This window comes from Tauraco erythrolophus, chromosome 4 (assembly GCF_009769465.1).
Source record: "Tauraco erythrolophus isolate bTauEry1 chromosome 4, bTauEry1.pri, whole genome shotgun sequence".
NCBI classification, from domain to species: Eukaryota; Metazoa; Chordata; class Aves; order Musophagiformes; family Musophagidae; genus Tauraco; species Tauraco erythrolophus.
In genome coordinates this window covers 27,423,445-27,445,390 of record NC_141468.1, presented here as the reverse complement: position 1 = coordinate 27,445,390, position 21,946 = coordinate 27,423,445, and the positions used below count along the sequence as shown (strand labels likewise).

The window sequence follows — 21,946 nt, the reverse complement described above, 5'->3', positions numbered from 1 at the left end:
TCTTGTCTCTGTTGGTCCTGAACCAGCCTGACTAAATATTTATTTTCAGACATTGGCTTAGAATAAACATTGCCCTAAAACCTGATATCCCCTGATGAAAACCTGTTGAGCAATGTTTCTTTTCTAGTCTGGCTAAGGAGGGATGTAACTAAAATGCAGTTCCTTGTAGAAGGTAGTTTTATTTTAATGCCTGTTGTGTTGGAAACAGTTGGCTACTAAGCCAACAGCATGCTCGGAGTGCAAATAGGGCAATTCACCTGTCTTTCATCAATTCTTAACTAGAAATATACTCATTGTGTAACCTTTGTGTTGAGGTGCTTAGAAATCTATTTATGGTGAGGAGCAAGTGAACTAATGGAGCTTTTTCTGTCCCTCTTGCCCTTCCTTCCGGTAATCCCCATCTCTCCTTATAAAATTCTGCAACTCCTTATGTTCCCTGTGCAGTAAAATAACACAGCTTCTTGCTTAGCCTCTCAATACCTACTGCAGATTTAGGAAATTAGAGGAAAGGTGCAAGCCAGTGTAGCAGGAATGTGAGTTATGTACAGGATCTGGCAGAGATGCTGGAACTGGTTGTCTAAGTCAGCTGAAGAACCACCACGTAGTCCTGCCTTGGTGATATGAGTCTTCATTTTAAATTTTTTATTTCACATGAACAGTTTAATTAACTGGTTTTGACCTGAATAAGGAACTGAAATAGGACAATTTCACTCAGAGATTTATCTAAAGGGGTAATGGCTTTAAACTGAAAGAGGGTAGATTTAGATTAGAGATAAGGAAGAAATTCTTCACTCTGAGGGTGGTGAGGCACTGGAACAGGTTGCCCAGAGAAGTTGTGGATTCCTCATCCCTGGAAGCGTTCAAGTCCAGGTTGGATGAGGCTTTGGGCAACCTGGTGTAGTGGAGGGTGTCCCTGTCCGTGGCAGGGGGAGTTGAACTAGATGATATTTAAGGTCCATTCCAACCCTAACCCTTCTATGATTCTATGATAAATCAGAACTGATTTGAAAAACCTGTACGTTCTTGTTCTTAATCCTTGTACTACTCTGTGGCAGAAACAACTTTAGTGATCTTAGACTTTGGGAAGCACAGACTCCCTCTCAGCCTGTTGTGGCAATGAAATGAAGATATGAGGATTCGCATAATCTTTTTCTAAATAGTGATTCTGAGGCTCTTTTGCTCTAGAGACTCATGGAGTTGCAGTCCACATGGAAAACTCTCTACAGCATAAAAATACAGTGTGACGTAATTCAAGATTTCAACATGATGCAAATATCCAAAGAGCAGAGTCGAGGCTATATATGCAACCTTTACTATCTCCTGGCAGTCAGAGGTCTAGTTTTTAACTTTAGTCATATATACTGTTGTAATTTTTTTCCGACTGACATTTCAAATAGCTTTATCAGAAACAGGAGGAAGAGTTCCAGGCATTGCAAGCCTTCAGCCCAGATCTGTACATGGAACACATTTCTTTTAATCAGTAAATCCTGGGAAGGGAACCGCTTGTTAGAATAAGACCAAAGGTGGTAAGAACAGGAAGACAGGCAAACCAGCTTCCTACCCACCAGTTATTTACCAGCACAACAGAATGGAGTTACTGGAATTGAAGGGAGCAAAAGACAAAGGAGGATCTCCGTTAGCTACGTGCTCAAGTATTTCTCACGGCTGGCTGTAGGCAATGATACAGTATTTTTTTAAAGGAAAGTGGAAAATGTGTATTACAATTTGCTGCCTGAAGAAACTGAAAGCCATTCATCCATGCCAGTGCAGACCTGCATGGCAGTATTCACACTCAGAAGGGGAGGCTCCAACACTGTCTAGAGGATTCTGTGAACTAAAGTGCACAGAAGTATGTTGTGAGGAGATGTGGTGTCAGCACAGTGAATGCATCATAACACATCGTGTGTCACTAACGGTGTACCCCAGGGGTCTCTACTGGGTCCATTCCTGTTCAACATCTTCATTAATTGTCTGGATGATGAGACAGTGTGTACCCTCTAATGACACAAAAATGGGAGGAAGGGATGATACACCAGAGGGTTAAGCTGCCATCCAGAGGGGTCTTGTCAAGCTGGAGAAATAGGCTGATGGGAACCTCATGCAGTTCAGCAAGGGGAAGTGCAAAATCCTGCACCTGAGGAGGAAAAGCCCCATGTGCCAGTGCCTGCTAGGGGCTGACTTGTTGGAAAGCGGCTTTGCAAAAAAGGACCTAGGGTCCTGATGGAGACCAAGTTGATCATAAACCAGCAGTGTGCCCTTGTGGCAAAGAAGCCAAATGGTACCCTGAGTTGCATTAGGAGGAGTTTTGCCAGCAGGTTGAGGAAAATGATCCTTCCCCTCTCTTCAGCACTGGCAAGGCCACATCTGGAGTGCTGTGTCCAGTCCTGGACTCCCCAGTACAGGAGGAATGTGGAGCTACTGGAGAGAGTCCAGCGAAGGGCCACTAAAATGATTATGAGACTGGAACATGTCACATACGAAGAAAGGCTGAGAGAGCTGGTACTGTTTAGCCTGATGAAGAGAAGACTCAGGAGCACTGGCACAGGTTACCCAGGAAGGTTGTGGAGTCTCCATCCTTGGAGACATTCAAAAGCTGTCTGGACATAGTCCTGTGTAACTGGCTGTAGGTAGGTAGCCTTGTTTGAGCAGGGGTTTGGACAAGACGATCTCCACAGGTCCCTACCAAACTCAAGCATTCTGTGATTCTGTGATCATGCTTTAGACTCAAAATATCACATTAAACCTTTTTATAGACTTCTGCTAAAGGCCACGCTTTGTTAACACATCTACAATGAATACTTGATCATGACTGTAGTCAAATGGAGCTAGAGAGATGCCAACCACATCAGTCCCCAGTGGGGTTGTCTACAGAAGCCTGCGTGCTTCAGTCATGTTCTCTAGTGGATCATGTAGGATAAGTGATAATAGAAAATATGTAATTGTATTTCTAAGTCAATTTGGTAGAGACATTCCTAAAAGTAATCAGAATTTCTTTCTTTTCTGAATACCAGTACAAAAGGCTGTCTGTGTATACTTTCTGTGCTTTATCTCTGAAGACAGTACTTTTATACTATATAAATGTATCTGTTAATACAGTACTACTAAATCATCTAATAGTTTCACACAGTTCAGACTTGAATTTTGTTCTGTGCACTGTAATAATGTGGTTCAAAGGCAGCCCCTTTCTTAGCACGAAGGACTCTGATGCAACAAAACCTGCCTGAGTCCCACTCTTCACGGGGCCTCTGAGTTGCTCCAGTTCTGTTTTGCCAAATCACTGTCTGAAGTGATGAGATGGGTCAATTCTCATGAGTGATGAAAGAGCCTGAGAGGACAGTGTTATGTAGGCCAGAGAACATGCCATTGGGAGGATTCATGAGTCTAAAATCCTGAGGATGTGCAAGAGCCCAGTCAAAACACAGGCTGCGGTGGCTGATCATTTTTTTTCCACATCTCTGTTCTATATTCCACTTAAAGTTCGTTAACCTGGGGTAAGGATTTGTAGTCAAGGTGAAGTGGGATAGCCCTTGGCACTGTATGTTAACAAGAGAAAAGGCTTTTACTTTGAGCGTGCTATTACCTACTGCTGAAGAAATGTTTGTGGTTTCTGTTGCCTAGAACCAGTTGACAGCAAAAGGTTTTGTCAAAGTAAGCTTAGATTGTGAGCAGTATTTTTTAAAACCCTTAATACAGAGTTTGTTTCTGATATACTTACTTGTAAAAAAAGAGTCCTTTTCATGAGAGCTTTTCATGCCTCTTTACTAAGCAAATCTATAAGAACAGAAGTTTACATTCTAAGGCAATTTTTACTTCTACCAGCCTTTTAATTTATGATCTTAAGCACTGATTTACTGCAAATGCTAAAAAATATCTGTAATCTCTTTCACAGCTGCAGAGGTTTTTTGAGATATTCTTCAAAAGCAGTTCTCCCCAACAAGCATTCAACAACATGAAGGAAGCTATAAGTAAACTTCTACTTGTAACTGAGGTCTTCAGTGAATCATCTGCCTCAGGACTAAATTCTTTCAATCAGTAAGTTACTTGCAGTGGTCATTGCTATGCTATTGTCGAGATAGCTCATTAGAACAGAACAAAAATTGTAGAGGATACATGACTCCTAAAATAACAAAATCGTCTTTATTTCATACTTTCTTATAGAATAAAGTAAGGATGTGATGCATTTAGGGAGTAAAACTCTTTGATATCCACAGTGTGTCTAGTTCACGAAAAGGTTATGATGAATACCTAGGACCAGATACTGTGTTCTGATGAAGTGTTTCAGGCGGTACAAATGAACAGAAATCACTCACAATTGGGCTAGTCCTAATGTATATAGCTGTATTTCTCTTCAGTGAGCTCTCTGTCATATATCAAATATTTAAAGTTAGAGTAGCCCTAATGGTTCAGAGCTGGCTGTGGCAGGCAATCTGAACAAGAAACACTGTAGAATACTTTATGAAATGCACCTTACAAAATACACCTAGGCAGCAACAGCCACTTTTCTGCAGGTGCTAAATCATTGTAATCGTTTCTATTTGAGTGTTACAGTTCTCACACATAAATCAACATTTATTATGTAATATTTTTATTAATTAAAATTAATATTTCTTCTATATATGTTATGTCATATCCCTGACATTTTTATGGTAAATAGTAAATAAGTTACTATTTATTACATTTATATGTTTTATAAAGCTATTTGAGAACCCAGGTGTTCTAGTGACAGTAATATAAAACTCATTATTTGACTTATGCAAGTTGGGAACAAAGCTCACATTGTGAGTGGAGAGGGTAATGAGGAGAGGAGGAGTGTAACAAGGGTGAAAATACTTTGACAGTGGTCCAAACTCTAACATATTTTTTACAAAAGGGATGGATATCTTTTGTTTATGTAGCTCAAGACTTGCTTAGAGCTCCTGGCCCATGCCTTCAAACATGCTCATAGCTGCAGCACAACTCTTTGACTTCAATGACCTCAGAGAGCTTTGTCATCTATTATCCTCCAAATGTCTTCAAAGCTTTTGCAGGACCTCATTCTCCTCAAAAGGTGCTTCCTCCTACAGCGTAGTTCACGTGCCTCACTGGTTTAAAAGTCAGCCATATAAATACACTTTAATGTAGCATTGTTTTCTTCACCTCACAGTCTGTCTCTGTGTTTAATGCTGCTGACTCTTCTTAGAAACTGTATTTAGTCTGTATCGTACGCTTTCTCTTGACCTACGATGTGTGTATACTCTTGGGTGTGTTCTCTGGACATCTGTGTATATACTGTCGTAACATATATTTCACAACGGTACGTAACCTCACTGAATCTGATTCCTGTTATGTTGTATTTCAGATGCAGACAATGTTTTCAAATGCTAACCTTTGACGTTGGATTCAGCACCTCCATATACCCAGTAATTCTTGAGGTGAGAAAATTATACAAATTATTGCTTGACCCAAAAAATTTACACCAAAAAGAATACAGCAGAGAATGCTCTGTGACAGTTACCCTCAAACCACTGAGAAATATCCAAGTACATTAACGTGAATTTTGCCTAACAGTGGAGAGCTGCTGTGGGAGAAACCGGTTTTTAGGGGACAGAGTTCCTGTGATGGAGTTCACCACACCATTGAAGCATGCAAACCTTTCAGTTTTAACATTACAAGATTATTACCCCAACGAATATCAGCTGAACAAAATCCATAGGAAGCATTACATGCAAGTAGAGTTAGGTATTAACTGCATCAGAACAAAGAGGAAGGGTGGAAGGTAAAATACCACAGCTGACTTTTAATACAAGTTAAAGCTCTCCATGAACTGCATTGTACTTCAATTCATTACCTGCTTTGACCTCCACTGTGCTACCTTCTTCCTGGGTAGTCCTCAATGCCCTCAAAATGTGACCTGTGGCATAAAATCCCTGTGCCAGTTTTGTACCACTCCTGCCTCAGAACAGCCTGGTCAGAAAGAAAAATTGTACTGCTTTCCAGTGGCTTCTCATTACTACTGTATATACATACAAATATGTATATACCTAGGCATACAAAACCTTTGTTCATATTTATGATACACAAAAGGCAAGAAAAAAACTAGTAAATATATCCCGAGAAATCACAGGGTAACAGTTTTTAAATTAATCCTCAGTTAAAATCTGTTCAAGTTTCTAGTGACGACAATCTCTCCATCTTTCACAAAACAAAGATCCTTTAAACACGAAGAAAAAATGGACGTACGAAAGAAAGTTTGCACAATTTAAAAAAAAATCCATGAACACAGTATTCTTAGTTAGTCTGACAAGACTTGTTTAGCTAGTATAAGAAATGTGACACATCACAGTAATTTCATAATTGTATACAGGGCTGTAAAAAAAAATCTCCCAGGAGCTGCTTAAAAAAACTAAAACGTAATGTCTACCTGCCTGTATAGTAGTCTCAACCATCAACCATAATCCATAATCAGTGGCGCTTAATAGTTTCATATGAAAATACAAATTACTTTAAAAAATAATGGATGATAATTACTATGACTTTTGACTTTGAATTGTATCCCTTGGAAAATGTAGTATGCCCACACTCCATGCAGCTTGAAGTTATGTTTCTGTTTATATAAAATATTAATTTATTCATATTTTGTAAACGTGAGTTTATTCACTGTGTTTATGTATTGTAAAATTTATGACTTCATATGTATAAGTCCTAAATACCTGAAAAAGTTGTGTTAACATATAACCTGACATTTTATTTATTTTATCAAATTTCAAGTCGAACAAAAAAAGCGCTCACATGAGACTGCAATGTTGTACTCTTTCCGCTGGAGGTCAGCAAACATTGTGGTGTGTAGTTCTGACAGAAAATTTAGTACAGCATTTGTTATATTCTAATCCTGTCTGTTCTATTACTGTTATTATGGCTTTCTTATTATAAATAGTTGCAGTTCGGTGTGTGTGGCTATAAGAAGACTGGACTTGATATTCAAATCATAATTTCTTATACTGTTTTCCAACAGGTTCATGAAAACTTTGACTTTCAAGATGAGGATGAACGAAGTGTTCAGGACCAAATTTTCAAAGAACTTCTTTTTGAAGATACTTTTAAATTTCTCTTATCTAATGAATCCTCAACATCCAGTTTTATAGAAGCTTTACAAAAAATATATGGATCTACTATGAGCAAGGTAGTTTATTCCACCTTTTTCTTATTATTAATGATTTGAAAATATTTCATGCTAAATTACATACCTTTCTGAAATTGTTGATGCCAACTTATAGAATGAATGATTTATTTATTCAAAACTATCTGCTACTGAATTTCGGGGAAGTCATGAACAAAACTGTAGGTATATTGAACAAGTGAATTTTCTTTAATAAAAATTCCACTCTCAAATTATGTCATTCCCTGAAGCACAGTACTTTAAAGATATATTTAAAACTTTGATAAAGTAATTTCCCTGCCATTTTTTTCAAATAGTCTATTTATAGACCATTTATATATTTAAAATACAGGCCTGTGTTTTCATAAACCTAGAACTGATTAACTCAAACAAGTAGATTCAGCATCAGAATTAAATTTTGTTTCCTACAACTTTGTGTCTTACTCTGAATGCAAGATGCAATTGCAATTTTTTGCATTTATAGGGTCTGTATAAAGTTTACATCACTTGTGAAATCTGTTTCTGACAAACTGGGAACTCCTTTAGCAGTATTTCTCTCAGTCTGGGCACTTGTAAGGGGACATTTCTGAGGAGCCTCCTGCTTGCAAGACTTACAGGGACTACATTAGCCTAGTGACTTTTGCCTCTCTGGCAGGTGTGACTAAAACAGGGTCATGGGTTCTAAATTTATGACAGGATAAAGTAGGAAACCGCAGACATATGCACCCACATGATACAATTACCTAAGTCTGTTTTCTGTAGGAGTCCAGACCGCATTTCAAATTGTGCACTTCATTGTCTGTACTTTATGCACTTTCTTCCCATGGAAGTTTCTATGGGTTCTTTTCTACATAAAGCTAATGCACAGTCTACTGTGTTCTAGACTGAGAAATGGGAAGAGTTACCAAGGAGCTGGCTTGACGTGACTTTGGAAGAAGTTAGGGCAAGTTGAGAGCTGCTGTAACTTGTTCTCCAAAGGGATTGGGGTCTACTGAAAGCGCTTTGCTTCCCGTGTGATTTCACCAGAATATGCTGCCTTTTCCTTCATAGGACGGAACTTACCACAAAGAAGACGAGCAATGTTTGTCTTTAGAAGAGATAAATGCAATGATTACATTCTTAAAGGAGCTGAAGAGTCTTGGACAATTTGAGCTGGTAAAACAAACAAGGTTTTCCTGTATTGGATACATATTTATTTACTTTATTTACTTTATGTAAATCTCTTAACATTTCTCCTTCATTATCATTCTTTACTGTCTCTGGCAGATGTGTTATGCTGAATGGACAGGGAATCAGGCAGATAGAACTTACCCTGATTTTATTTTGGAGGATTTTCGGAATTTAAATTGAAAGAGATAAAGAAATAAAACAGAGAATTTCAGTTGAGGATTCATTGGAAAGGACAGCTAAAGCAGAAAGAGAGGTGTGAAAATAGAATTAAAGGAAAAGGAGGGAAATTATGTAAATGACTAATGAGTTGGTAAGAAAATAGAATTATAATGAAGCAAAGCAGGTGTGAATGCAAGAACTGGAGACAGCACAACACTGAGATCGTGACCAGAGAATAGACATAGATTTAAAAGTAGCAAAAAAAGCAGATGGAATATGTAATATGTTGTCTTTTTCACACTTCAAGTGAGTTCATTTTTAGAGCAGAATAGAGATGGAGGAATAACAGTGTCTGTGAATAGGCATGTCAGTTAATGAGAGAAATGATGAATATTGGGGAAATAAAAGATCAGCAACTGGATCTGTTGTTCAGAACGTCTGCATGGCATTAGGATTCCTTCTAGACCTCCTAGATAAGTATCAGGGTTAGAAACTGTTAAGGCTTTCTGAAGAGGGATTGAGTTGAATAGGTCTGGAAGTTGAATCAGAGGCAAAGGAGTTAGACTTCCATGTCAGTACTAGTAATCCTGATTTGCAAGGCTGGGCAAGACAGTCATGTGAGAAAGAGCACTAATATAAATCCATCCGTATGCTATATACACCGTCTTCTGATCATTTCTCACTTCTTTGCATTTTACAAATATTATAACATGTAGTCTCTAATGAGTGTCTCTCTTTTCAGCTTTTCCCTTCCGCTGCACCCAAGATTCAAACTCTACTGCGCGACCTTTATCACATGGTAGACCCAATGAGGCAGCTTGGTTCAGTCCTGACTGTGCATTGGTTGCTTTCCAGTTTACTTGAACAATTCCAGTTCATGACTAAAGAGGCACATACAAATCTTTCAGAATGGTAAGATAGCTATTATATGATACCTTCAGGAGTAGTTTCTCGAATTATATTAATTGCAGTAGCTCCAGTAAGCACTATAAAACTTAACCCTTCAGCAGGTGTAGGTGGGTTTACAGCAGTTGTGATGAAGATCCGTCATCCCATCACGGTGCACTGTCAGCCATTCTGCCATTAGAGTTGCAGCTGGGTTTCTACATAGGACAGTTTTGCCCATTTCTAATATGGAGGACTCTGGGTTAAAAACTTAATTGAACCTACAGTAAAATTTTTTCTAAGACATATGAAGTGATTTAGGTAGGCTGTTTCTGAACAACTGTAAATTCAAAATTAGGAGTGCTTACCAGGGTTAATTTTTAATTTATTCACCAATTAGAAGCAAAATTGTAAAGAAAATATAAAATTTCAGGTGAAGATTTTTCCAAAAGGGACTAAAAATTTTGAGTGGCTCTACATTTTCTCTCCAACAAGAGACAGATCAAAGAGCATCACATTCTGAGATCCTCATTTTAACTGTTTTTGAAAAGCTGGAAAAATATTGTAATGACAAGCTTCTGGCAAGAGATTTTAACTTTCATAAGGAGGGAGAGAGGGAGGGAGGGAGAAAGGAAGGAGGAGAGGAAGGAAGAAAGGGAGGAAAGAAAAGAGAGAGTAAGGAATGAACGGAAGGAAGGATAAAAGTTGTGGTATACTATATGTTAGAATCATAGAATGGTTAGGGTTGGAAGGGACCTCAAAGATCATCTAGTTCCAACCCCCCTGCCATGGGCAGGGAAACCCTCCACTACACCAGGTTGCCGAAAGCCTCATCCAACCTGGCCTTGAACACCTAACATGTTTATACATGCTATACTATACATGTTTAGTATAAAATTTGTAAAAAATGTGTTTTCTGTGCTTATTCTGTCTTGCCTAATGATGTTTCATACACATGTATGCCATATTTCTTTACTGACTGCACACATACATTATTTTGCAAACAAGGACTTGGGAACGGAGGCATCTTAGAGCAGTGTGTGCTCCATTGCGCTGAGTCTCAAGTAAAATGCACAAATGATATTTTGTACATTTTGCTTGGACAACGCCACAGTGACTATGTAAGGCATCTGTAAGATTTCTTAAGTTTTAATTTTGTTCCTCATTGAATTGGACATGGCTTTCAGCAAGCCAATAGTCATCAGTATCTTTGTTTGCTTGGCTACAAAGTGAAGCTTATACTTTACTCCCATGCTAGGTAACTGTTCATAAGTGTTTTGAAAATACATAGTTCCGTGAATGTGCTAAGTGTTATTGTTGTTACTACCAGCCACTCCATGAAAACTAACTCAAAGATGCAGCTGCTTGCATTCATGTGTAAGCCCTTGCCCTTTTGCCAAAATATTTAGGTTTGCATATCAAAGCATACCACCCTTGAGCAGCTTTCTGTTCTAATCTAAGCTGAGCCGCTCACTCATTTTGAGCAAGCCCCTTGGCCTCTTTTTTTTTCTTCAAGCTGAACATTATTGTATGTGTACAAATATGTAGAAGTCCCATGACCTTTCTCCAGAGCATAGGCCAATCTGCTTCTTTGCACTGTATTTTTCTGCAATGGCTAAGGTAATAATGCCAATCTGATCATTCACTGTATAAAAACCCATGTGTTTTGACATTGCTAAATCATAATCTTCCACTCCTATAGCTACATGCATGTGATGGTGATGCATGTGTCAGATATGCATGTAATTATACTTAATTGCAAGGAAGAAAGAGCTTAGCAGAGTTTACTCCCCAAATAACTCAGGTATGCATTTTCTTTGAGCTTTGATTAATCTTTTTTGAGATTCCCAGTGTTGATGAGTTTGTGTATCAGAACATTTCTCCTGAATTTTTTCAGTTAAGGCCAGGTTGTTTGGTTGATTTGTTCAACAGTTCTTATTTCTCTGACTACGCAAAATTGGTATTTTCATCTCATATTTGCATAGCTGACTGTCCAACCAGACAAGCATGGACACTTATCAGAAAAATAATGACTTCTGACTTAAGTGTGTACAGTTACACTGTTCACTGATCATGAATCCATACATAGAATGGAGACAAGATTTAAAGAAGTTTCCTGGTGTACTTTTCTTAACCCATTTCATCTGCATGGCTAGTATTGAAACCTTAAATGGTATTAGTGAACTCTCTGAATTCCTTCCACAGGAGAAGCAAGAAGAACTCTAGAAACTCATCTCAAACTATAATGAAATGGTTACAGCCTAGGTGAGAATGACCATCTCAGATGTACTCATATTAAGAGATGACAAAGTTATTTGAAAGTGTCGTAGTGGTACTACCTAACATGTGCACTGAAATAAATTTTCTGCATTGTTTGTGCACTGTTTTTCAACTCTATGCAGTTTCAACTGGTGATATGACTAAGACGTATATCTTTACTGTACTGCTTTTATGAAATCAACTGATCTATTTGGAAAAGTGTTACTAATTTCCCATATGCAAGCCCTCTGTTAGGTCAGAATAGAAGCAGCAACCCTTAAACTGAATTTGGGTTGAAAATAATTTCTTGGAGTTTAACTTGGTCATGCTCATCACCTGGGCAGTTAGAGAAACAAACATGGTTTAGGTGATGAAGCAGAAGAAGACAATAGCAAGGAACTCTGGGATAAGATCACTGATCTGCAATGGGGAGAATGAGAGGCAGAGAGAAGGAGGGAAGGAGAGAGACAGCTGGGATTAAGTGCCAGGAAACCAATCCCACTCTTAAGTGTGCAATTTTGTATTTCTCTTTTGAAGATCAGCACAAGATACTTCATTCAGTGAACCAAATGCTTTCATGGAAACTCTGTGACTGAAGCCAAGCACTCTACAAAACAGAGCACTCACACTGCCAGTTAATCAAACAGTGAAGAATTGCTAGTGATCATGTTTCACAAAATTACCTCTGGTGGTTCTTCATTTTCAAGAGAGACCTACAAAGCATCACCTAAAGAAATGAAATTCATAACTCTACTGAATGCTGAAATATGGTCTCAACACTGACTTTACGACCCATTAAAAACTGCACCATCCACAACTAACACATCCATCAGAGGCCCCAAAAGTGAATAGATTTTTTCCTTTTTATGTTTTAATCTTATGAAAGATATTATCTATTTCTATGCATCGTTCATTGTTTATGTCTCTGATTGCTTAGACCATCAGAGCTACATTACTATTGCTGCTGTCAATACTTTCACTTTTTCATTTGCTGAATCAGAGAGATTCCTAAAGGACAGGTTCACTGTCGATAGTTTGTGATGTACACAGTGGGGATCTCTCAAAAGGTGCTTGTGCAAGCGTGCACTCACCTAGGGTACCTGACATACAGTCATTAGTTTCATTAGCACTAATTGCAAAATGTGTAATCAATGCACAGGTCTGTGCTTGATAGCTCCTCCAAAATCATAGAATCATAGAATGGTTTGGGTTGGAAGACAGCTCAAAGATTATCTAGTTCCAACCCCCCTGCCATGGGCAGGGACACCCTCCACTACACCAGGTTGCTATAAGTAAATAAGGGGCTGCTCATACAGATGAAGGTCCCTTCTTGAGTAACAGTTTGTGAAAGAAAGGGCTCTGCAGAGTCCAGGATCTCAGCTGCTCTCTGCCTGAGGAAATGCTTCATAACTGCATCGTTCCCCAGTCCTGCCGGCTGCAGGGAGCTTGGACAAAGGAAAACTTGGTGGTGCTGATGATTAAAAAGTCCAGTGTTCAGCAGGGATAAATACAGTAATCTGAGTATCTTTCTGCAATATAATTTCTAAATACCACATTTTGATACCCTGCTGTTATTAGGGAGAGTTACTGTATGTCTCAGTGTTGTCTGATGATAATCACAGTCTCTTCACAGAATTGACACATGCAAGTCATGTAGTTCCTTTGGGAGCTGGAGCCTTGCACTGGTGGTGGCTGCCACACTCCCCAGGTGTCCTCTGGCTAGACAAAAGTTTGGCATTTTATAGAGTTAAGACATCTTGTTTTCACCTTACAATAGGATTTGGGACTGGGCAATGCAAAAAGAAACGTCAGAGGGAAAAAAACGTTTTTGACAGGTGTTAGCCATTACCTCCTTGGCAAGCCAAAAGAGGGGAGCAAAATGTCTTATAACTTGGAAAACAAACTCTCTAATAGTTTAAGTGCCTGCTTTGAAGGAGGTCATGAATGTGCATGAAATTAGGGCAGTGTCTAGACACTGAAAGCTCAAAACTACATGTTCATGCACCCACAGACACAGATCTGCCAGCTGCTTCTTTCCTTATCTTAGTGAGATAATGCAGAAATCTTTATTTTCTTATTGGACAGTTTACCTTTTACCACGATTGACTTCAGTATTGCTTTCAGCAGCTCCTGTTGAAATATTAGTGATGACTGATTGCACAGAACAATATGGTCACCTCCCTTCTTTGGCACAGATAATGACTTTGTGTCTTTCAAAATCCAAACTGAATGGACAGCAGTATCTGGGAAGAAGCTGCTTTATGAGGACTTTGATGGAAAACACTGGGAGGAAAACATGTGAAAGCTTCAGGAAACATTAATGGACCTCTGAAAAGGTCTTATCAGTCAGAGAGTCAGAGGTCCAGTACATAGATTGGAAAGTCTACTGCCTTTCTTCTGTACTCCCAAAATGCTGCATCACAGAATTAGCAATATGGGCACCACTACCATGTTAATGAATTGTTGCAATTCACTTGTTTGGTTTTTTTTTCACTGAGGACTTATATGTATATTCTGTATGTTGATCATGAGATTTGTTTTGAGTTAGCAACAAATCAAAACACTTAGATTCTTTTATATAGATTCGTGCTAACCTCAGCACAGATAATCACCATGACCCAGGCCTTCATTTATATTTAAATCTTTTTGAGCAAAGTCTAGCTTTAACCTCAAATATATATAGAAAAACAGCATACAAACAGTTAAGGTATGGTCAGGGTTATTTTATTCTTGGCTATATCCACTCTTCCTTTTCCCAGTGATTCTACTGTATTTTGAAATTTATTTCTGATTTTCTTTTTTTTTTGTCGTCTTATATGCTGCTGTTTGTTATGAAATGTGTGCTTTCTGTCATGTTCATTCAGAAGGTTCATCTTCCTGTGGAGAATATTAAAATACCATGTGCCGTGGGTTGCCATATAGAAATTTTTGAAAAATGTTCCATGGATTCTGTTCCATCCATTAATGTAGAAATATGTCTGCTATTGAATTGACAGGAATTCTTCTCAAGAAAATGTGAGTCCTAAACAGAACGTTCCTTCTGACTACAGGAAGGATCGTGAAGGTAAGGTATTGGAGTAAGACCTTTTGTACACAGTATTTCTTTCCTATTGGTACTACTTCTAATAACATGTATGATTTAAATTACATTGTCTTGCATTCCAAGACCACGGAAGGTCTTGGCTTACTGCATATAGAAGACCAATTTCTCCCTTATCTGTGTAAGTTGTTCTGCCAAGCCCACGAGCAGTGTTTATGAACCTAAAGCAAAGATCTCACACTGAAAAGAAAAAAAGTACACTATATTTTTTATAAATAACACAATGAGAGTTCCTTCTCCTATATGATTGTGAATCAGGCTTAGAGTAGAAAATTAATTGTCTCTGTTTATCTTTCAGCATTGCCTTATTCCAGTAAGACTAAAGAAAGACAATGCAGTTATGGTAAGTCAAGGTCTTTCTAGACCATTAAGGGAGAAGAAGAGAGATTACTTGAATAAATTTCTTGGGTTTTTCTGCTCAACCTTTCAGTGAATGGAGTGCCTGCAGGCTGTTATGTAAAAAAAAAAAGGATTTTTAAGTAGCAAGAATGTTTATGAATCACTCAATAATTGGGCTATTATGTTAAATAAGCCTCAAGCACAAAGTTAAGCATTGCTACATATGCATATTAATGTGAGTATTCCAGCACTCATTGATCTCTTGCCACACTTCAGTAGACTTTTGCCCTTTATTTCTAAGAATTTCAGCACATATTTCTTCTTGTGCAATAATTGTTAAGCTTGTATGGAGTTTAATCAGCATGTATAAGGCCAGTCTTCAGCTCAATGATGGAGTTTTAAAGAGCTGCTTAAGAGATAAAGACTTTTTCTAAAGTATCTGTTTTTAGGAATATTTAAACTATATTTAAAGATAGATAGAGATTTAAAGTATATTTGTCTTTGGTGGGAGCAATGCTTTCTGCTGCCTTTCTCATGACACATTGCCCAAGGGGTCGCTTTATAAACGTGAAACGATTGCTCTATGGTGGAAAGACTTTTCTACCCATTGAGCTTCATTTTCCCTCTGTTACTGATCTCATGGTGCCTCCAGGAACTCCTCTGTGTCAGTCAGAGGCCAGAAATTCTCCTGGGCTGGTTGACTGGAGTCACCGTTCCAATGGCATGCTATTTTATTTCGAAAATACCTCAATTAATTTTGTTTTGAAAATTCCTCCTCATTTTTAAGCTAGTAGTGCAATAACCTTTCTTAGTAAGGCGTATAGGATTTGGAGAACTGTTTATACTCATCTGTAGGATTTTTAAAAATAATTTCTATGTGTCAATTTATAAGCTTCTATTCTCCTACAAATCTAGCCCAAATTCTGCTCTTCCACTGAAATAACTTTCTTTACATTTTAATCCATGCAAAAGAGTGCTGAGATTGCCTTGTTTTGTTTCTCAGAGTAGATATTTTGAAGTAGAAAAAGCCCACATAGAAATGCTTGGATCCTTTATGACCCTTTCAAGCCATGTTTTAAGCCAGAAGATATTTCAGATATTATAGTAAAAGAGTTTCCTGGCTGCTGTATTTTCTGAAGTACCCAGTTTTAAACACATACTAGAGAACATATGTGGAAAGGAAGTTTTGAATGTGTAACTATACTGTAAATCTGAATCCAATAGGTTGGATTAAAATATTTGTCATAAGTGTGTTGCCAGCAAATAATTATTCTCATGAGTCATTTGGCAAAAACTACAAAATAAAGGATACATTTGAACAAATAGGATTTGATTGTGGAGATTTCATACACAGGGAAGGAGCTGGAATTTGTTGATTTAGGAATTTTAATACATTGTTCTTCCATTTGTACTACAAATGACCCCATGGGTCTAGATAACTCCATGTGACTTGTTCTTATGAACAGTAAAAGTATGTCTAACTTTGATTTTTATTGGCAATTACACATGTACATAAACCCTGTACACAGGCTGGTACCTAAGTAGGTTATGAATTTTGGCCTTACTCTTCTTTAAGTTTCAGTTAACCAACTGGAGACAGGATCTCCCATATCTAATCCTTGCATTTTCAAAGACTTACTCAGACTTTGAGTTTTATGATTGACTAGAGACATTGGGCACTGAATGATTAAAATCCCTGTAGGGTCTGCAAATTTCTCTCAAGTGCCCATATATACTCCACTAAGACTTTGCAGCAGTATTATCAGTCTCAGAGTGACTAGGCATTAAAAATCTTGCCACTGTACATGTTATCAATCTGCCAGAAGTTGCATGTGACTTAAAAATGTTCATACATTTCACAGTTTTTTCTTTGATGCCTTCTTGGAACAGATAAAGATACCCTATCTCATATCAGGCAGATCTTCACCAGTCCACAGCTGGATTTGAATCCTCAGTTTAACCCAAAGATCAAGGAGTACTACGCAGAAGTCCCATTCGACATGGTGACTGTGAAGATAGGAGCAGAACCCTCTAACTGTCAATGCCAGGTACACCTTGATGAGAAGAAAGGACCAAGGTATGAGCAACGAAATATGAGTGTGAGAAAAAAAAGTGTTCTTAAATTTGGAAATATGTCAGAATATTACAGAATTGATTTGTGTTCCCAAAAGCAGAGAATGCCTATAGATTAGTCACAGGAAAGTCAGGAAGAGTTCAACATTCAGAAATATTTATTTATTTATCAATGTCCTGAAGGTAATGGTAACGGTTGTCAAGCCATAATTAACTCGAGCTTTACAGAGTGCACAGTTGCTAGCATTTCCCCCAGCTTCCCCAGTCATTCACAGCATCAAAGCTGGGTGGGAATAGACCATCATTACACTGCACATAGTAGGGCAGCAATGAATTTGAGCTTTCGTATCCAGGCCTTGATTTTGCACTGTGACCTAAGCTACTGTCCCACTGGACTTGATCCCTCAGCCAGTGATCTGCTTGCATGGGTCAGAGTAGGACAGCTGGGACCAAGAGAAGAAATAAGTTCAAGTTTACTCATTCAGAATGATCCGTTTTCATCAGAATTATGTTATAAGGGCTTGTCATCAGCAAGAGTCCAAGCTTATCGGATCTTTTAGAGAAGTATAAAACTGGAGAATAGGGGAGAGAGCAAAGTCATCAGTAAACATCAGGTTTGAGCACTGATCCACAATCATTCATGATGTTTAATTGCTACTATGATACCTGGCACAATTTTGGCTTTCCCAACCAGCTTTCTCACAGGCAGCAGCATGTGCCAGAGACTGTTCCCGATAGGCATTTTGGGCATGACCTGGTTTTGGATGTTGGGAGAGACACAACATCTTTATTTATCTAGGTCAGGTACCTCAGAACCGAGAACTGACCTATTTACTTAGTAGCCACAAGTAAGTGTATAGAAGATTTCCTTGCTGACCACTGGATGTTTAAAGGTGAGGGCAGGGACAATGATTCGCTTGGGATGTAGCATCCTTATCCATTACAGAGCTAGCTTTGCTTCGTGGCATGTAGTGCCTAAGCAACACGCAATCTTTCGACTGACTGTGAAGCAGATGCTTGGACCTAGAATGGCTGCTTATAGCAACTCTGTAAAGTTGTTACTGAGCTAGTGCCTAATATGTTTCCTGTATTTTCAGTAAGAAATTAGTCTTGATTTATCATTTCAAAAGAAGCTGTCATAAAAATCTTCCACCCAGTTTCTCAGTGTTTTCTTGTTAATTGCCTTGGAAGTCAACAGAGATACATGTGAAAAATGTAAGATATTTCTTCCTTGTAAAAGGAAAACAGAACAGCTACATGTCCTTTACACTGAGAAATAAAAGCCCTGGATGGACATGTTCTGTGTATCTCAGAATTTCTCATCTCCCTGCCAAGGGAAGAAGAGCACAGTCCAGCTTTGCTCTTGTCTATCACTCTGGGCACTTTGTCTGGGACTCCATCACGTTTGGCTAGTGGACAAGTTCAACAGCTAGCTGACACCTCTGATGTTGCTTGTCTCCCTGCTGACTCCACCATGAACTTGGACCTGCCAGGAATTATTGTGCCTAGTGGCCTCATTCACAGATTTTGTGTCAGAATTGTTGCCACTGCCACTGAAGCTGTTTTCACGAATTTTCGCTGTCAGTATTTTGTCTTCCTGAAAGAACTGTAAACTGTTTTTACAAATCTTATTCTACACTGTTTTTTATTTAAAATCATATGTATTTCATCAGAGAAAGAAAATGTTAGAAATAGAAGCTTCAAGGAGGAAGTAAAATGTAGCTGCCGTAGGCAAAGCAGTGTAAATCTTTGTCTTTTCAGTGTTTGTTCCACTTCTTTCCTGTTTTGCCTTGCAGCATTGCTAACTACCCCCTCGGCCTTGGATTAAACAAAGTCATCATTCTCGTAACAGATGATTCACAACCCAAACCTGAAGTTGTGAGCAGCTACAAAATCACAATTTATCGAGAGGACCGCCCTAGTCTGCCTTTGTTTGATGACTATATGGTGTGTGGGTTTGTGCAGGTATTGTCTCTATTTTCTTTTGCTATACAAATTAATAGTGAATCTAACTGTTTTCTCTTCATACAGGGGTATAAATTAGGATACATGGGGTAGAGTCAGTTTTGCTGAGATTAGAATCTGAGTTCTAAATGCTATAATTGTATGAAATACAACATTTACACAACTTTATGGCTATAAAAAGTAAGACCAGCATAAGTACCTGTTACTGTTACTGTTACTATGCAATCCAGGTTAATTAATCCTTACTTTGATCAGCCAAAACCTTACCGTTCAGAGAACTGTTTGCTTGTGAGAAAACAGTCCCTCAGTACCATGCAGTGAGCAGACTGTGGGTTTTGTAAGTACCTATGACGTTGGAACCATGGAAATTCTTTTACCAGGAAAGATATTTATGATGGTGGTATATTTATCACTGTTTAAGACAAATGCTGCTAGATATGTTATGAATGAAAAATGTTTATACCAGAAGACCAACAAACACAAAGGAAAAAAAGCAGTGATGATTTCAAAGGAAGGGATGATTGTCGCTTAGATCACATTTATCCACATGTAAGTTTAGGGATGCAAATACATTATGCCCAACAAATAAAATCCTTAGGAAGTAGTGAATGTCTCAAATGAAAAAAGGATGACAGACTGTCTCATAGGGTTTAGGAGGAAATATTGGGCCAAGAGGGGCCTCTGACTGAATTAGACACAAAATTTGAAGTAAGACAACGAAAAAAAAGGAGCTGTGAAGCTTTCAGTTAGTGAAACTATGATGATAAAGATACTTTTTCTAAGATAGAAAACCTGGGATGCAAGCAGGAGCAGAGCTGTTTGGATTCTGAATTTTAAGGGCTAAAAGTTGGTACTTGATATGGTTGGCAAAGATAAGCCAGGGAATTCAAAGAGAGAAGCGATATGGCAAATTATAAGCAAGGGCAGTGCTTTTGTCTGTGGGCTTTTAGACAGATTAAAAGGTTTTGTGAGTTTGTTCTAAATATTACAGGCTCCAGGAGGAATATGTTTCATTCCAATTAATTCTGCAACCAGAAAGCAGCATTTTCAAAACCATAGAGTTGAAGCTGTCATCTGTGTTCATGTCAAATGTCTAATCCTATCTTTATTTATCTTCTTTATGAAGATCTTTATATATCGATATATCCTTTTCATAAAACTTATTGCTCTTCTCTAGTTCCTTTCTATATACTGCAGAAGAGGTTGGGAGGCCAGAGTGGGAGAAGGCAGAGCATTTTACATGATGGAACAGATCAAGAGGGATTTTTTTTTTTATTGTGGAGAAATAAGCACTGGGACTTACAACAGGAGCCAAAGAGATTATAAATGTTGATAGCAAATTGTATGTTGACAATAATTGTCTCAATCTGCAAATCAGAACTGTCAGAGAAAATGTGTGTAGTAGTCATAGCCTACTGACTGCTGATCTGAATACCTGATTATGGTGCTGTCTGGCACTCTATCTGTTTGCTGTCTCGTCTCTTACACTTATCTTACAAGCTCAAAAGGTCAAGGACCATCTTCTTTCTCGTTGTACTGTCTCAGCACTAGATCTAGTAGTTGCTACAGTAATACAAACAAGAATAAAAGCATAAAATACCTAAGATCAGGAATATAGCAATTAGCCTGACACGTTAGGTGTGAATTAGCATGAAAAGGAGAGCAGCAACAAGTTGAGCTGGTGTTATACTACCAGGAAAACACACTGGCTGGGAAGATGTGAGGAAAGCTCCTCTTGTCGCCTAATTTAGGACATGTATCTGGATGTAGGAACAGGAATTCAACCTCATACACATCCTCCCACACTAGAGTTTACACTGTTAATGTTTTATGATAACATTTATGAGACCGAGTATGAATCTTTGAAGCGCTGTGAAGGCAAAGAGATCTAGAATGATAAAAACAAAAAATGTTTTAGAAGTTCTTTTGATTGAGCTTCGTTTTCTGCTCATCTGTGAATAACTGCTGTCTAATTAACATGATTGTTCAGAGCTAGGGAGGATGTCAGGAGTTTAGAGTAAAAAAGAGATGAAAAGCATTCTTGTGGTATCTAATGAGGGCTGTGAAGATACAGTATGAGACTCTAAACCAACATTTTTTTTAGATATGTTAAAGGCAAACTTATCAGAGAGTGTATTTCAAAAACAAATGAAAACTAGAGCTGGAGATAAAAATGGCATTCTAAAACACTCAAAAGCCTGCATCTTTTTTTTCTTTTGCCTATTTGCTAGAACAGAATTTATTAACTTTTGCTTAGAGTGATGGTTTTTATCAATACAGAACTCAGGTCTTGAATAGCATGATTGCATTCTGCTTTTCATACCAGAGTACATTATGCGCTCTTGCAGGGTGGGTTTATACACCCTCATCAATGGCACAAATGGTTGTTCTCTTAGTAACAAGACACCTGTTTTAGGAGCAAAAGGATAAATACAGTGTGAACTGATGGAGTCTCCTTTGGACACTTGACTAGGCACAACTGGGATCACACATGGGGAGAGAAAGGTCACTGACAGTGGTGTGGTCTTTCTCACAGAAGGCTTCAGTTAAAATTCTAATCCAGCAACTTTTTTTGCCTGACTTTCTTTTATGTTTAATCCCATTAGGATATTCAGGTTTCACTGCAAGATGATACTATAAGGAAGGTTACAATAAAAAGGCAGAGCGCGGTATGTTGTTTCCAGCCTTCTAACAATTCTCATGCAGTTGAATAATCCTGGATTAATTTCAAGGCTATTGAGTTAAGAAGTGTGTCGTTCAAGCCTTGCAGCCTCTAAAAGGGGAAAACATATTGTCCTCTCTACTCTTGATAGCACCTATAATATCCTCATTGAACCCAAATTAGTAGGGGGATAAACTAC

At 38.2% G+C, this 21,946-nt stretch overlaps 1 protein-coding gene across 1 annotated transcript in view; it reads left to right on the top strand.

Annotated features, from left to right (window-relative positions):
* CPED1 (cadherin like and PC-esterase domain containing 1) overlaps window positions 1–21,946 on the top strand; it is a 161,292-nt gene that overhangs the window by 70,174 nt on the left and 69,172 nt on the right. Inside the window, exons 8-17 of the mRNA XM_086610494.1 lie at window positions 3,890–4,032; window positions 5,339–5,411; window positions 6,992–7,159; window positions 8,186–8,290; window positions 9,207–9,376; window positions 11,555–11,614; window positions 14,605–14,672; window positions 15,007–15,051; window positions 16,938–17,124; window positions 18,917–19,085. Coding sequence (XP_086466620.1) covers window positions 3,890–4,032; window positions 5,339–5,411; window positions 6,992–7,159; window positions 8,186–8,290; window positions 9,207–9,376; window positions 11,555–11,614; window positions 14,605–14,672; window positions 15,007–15,051; window positions 16,938–17,124; window positions 18,917–19,085 — 1,188 coding nt within the window. The remainder of the gene's footprint in view (window positions 1–3,889; window positions 4,033–5,338; window positions 5,412–6,991; window positions 7,160–8,185; window positions 8,291–9,206; window positions 9,377–11,554; window positions 11,615–14,604; window positions 14,673–15,006; window positions 15,052–16,937; window positions 17,125–18,916; window positions 19,086–21,946) is intronic.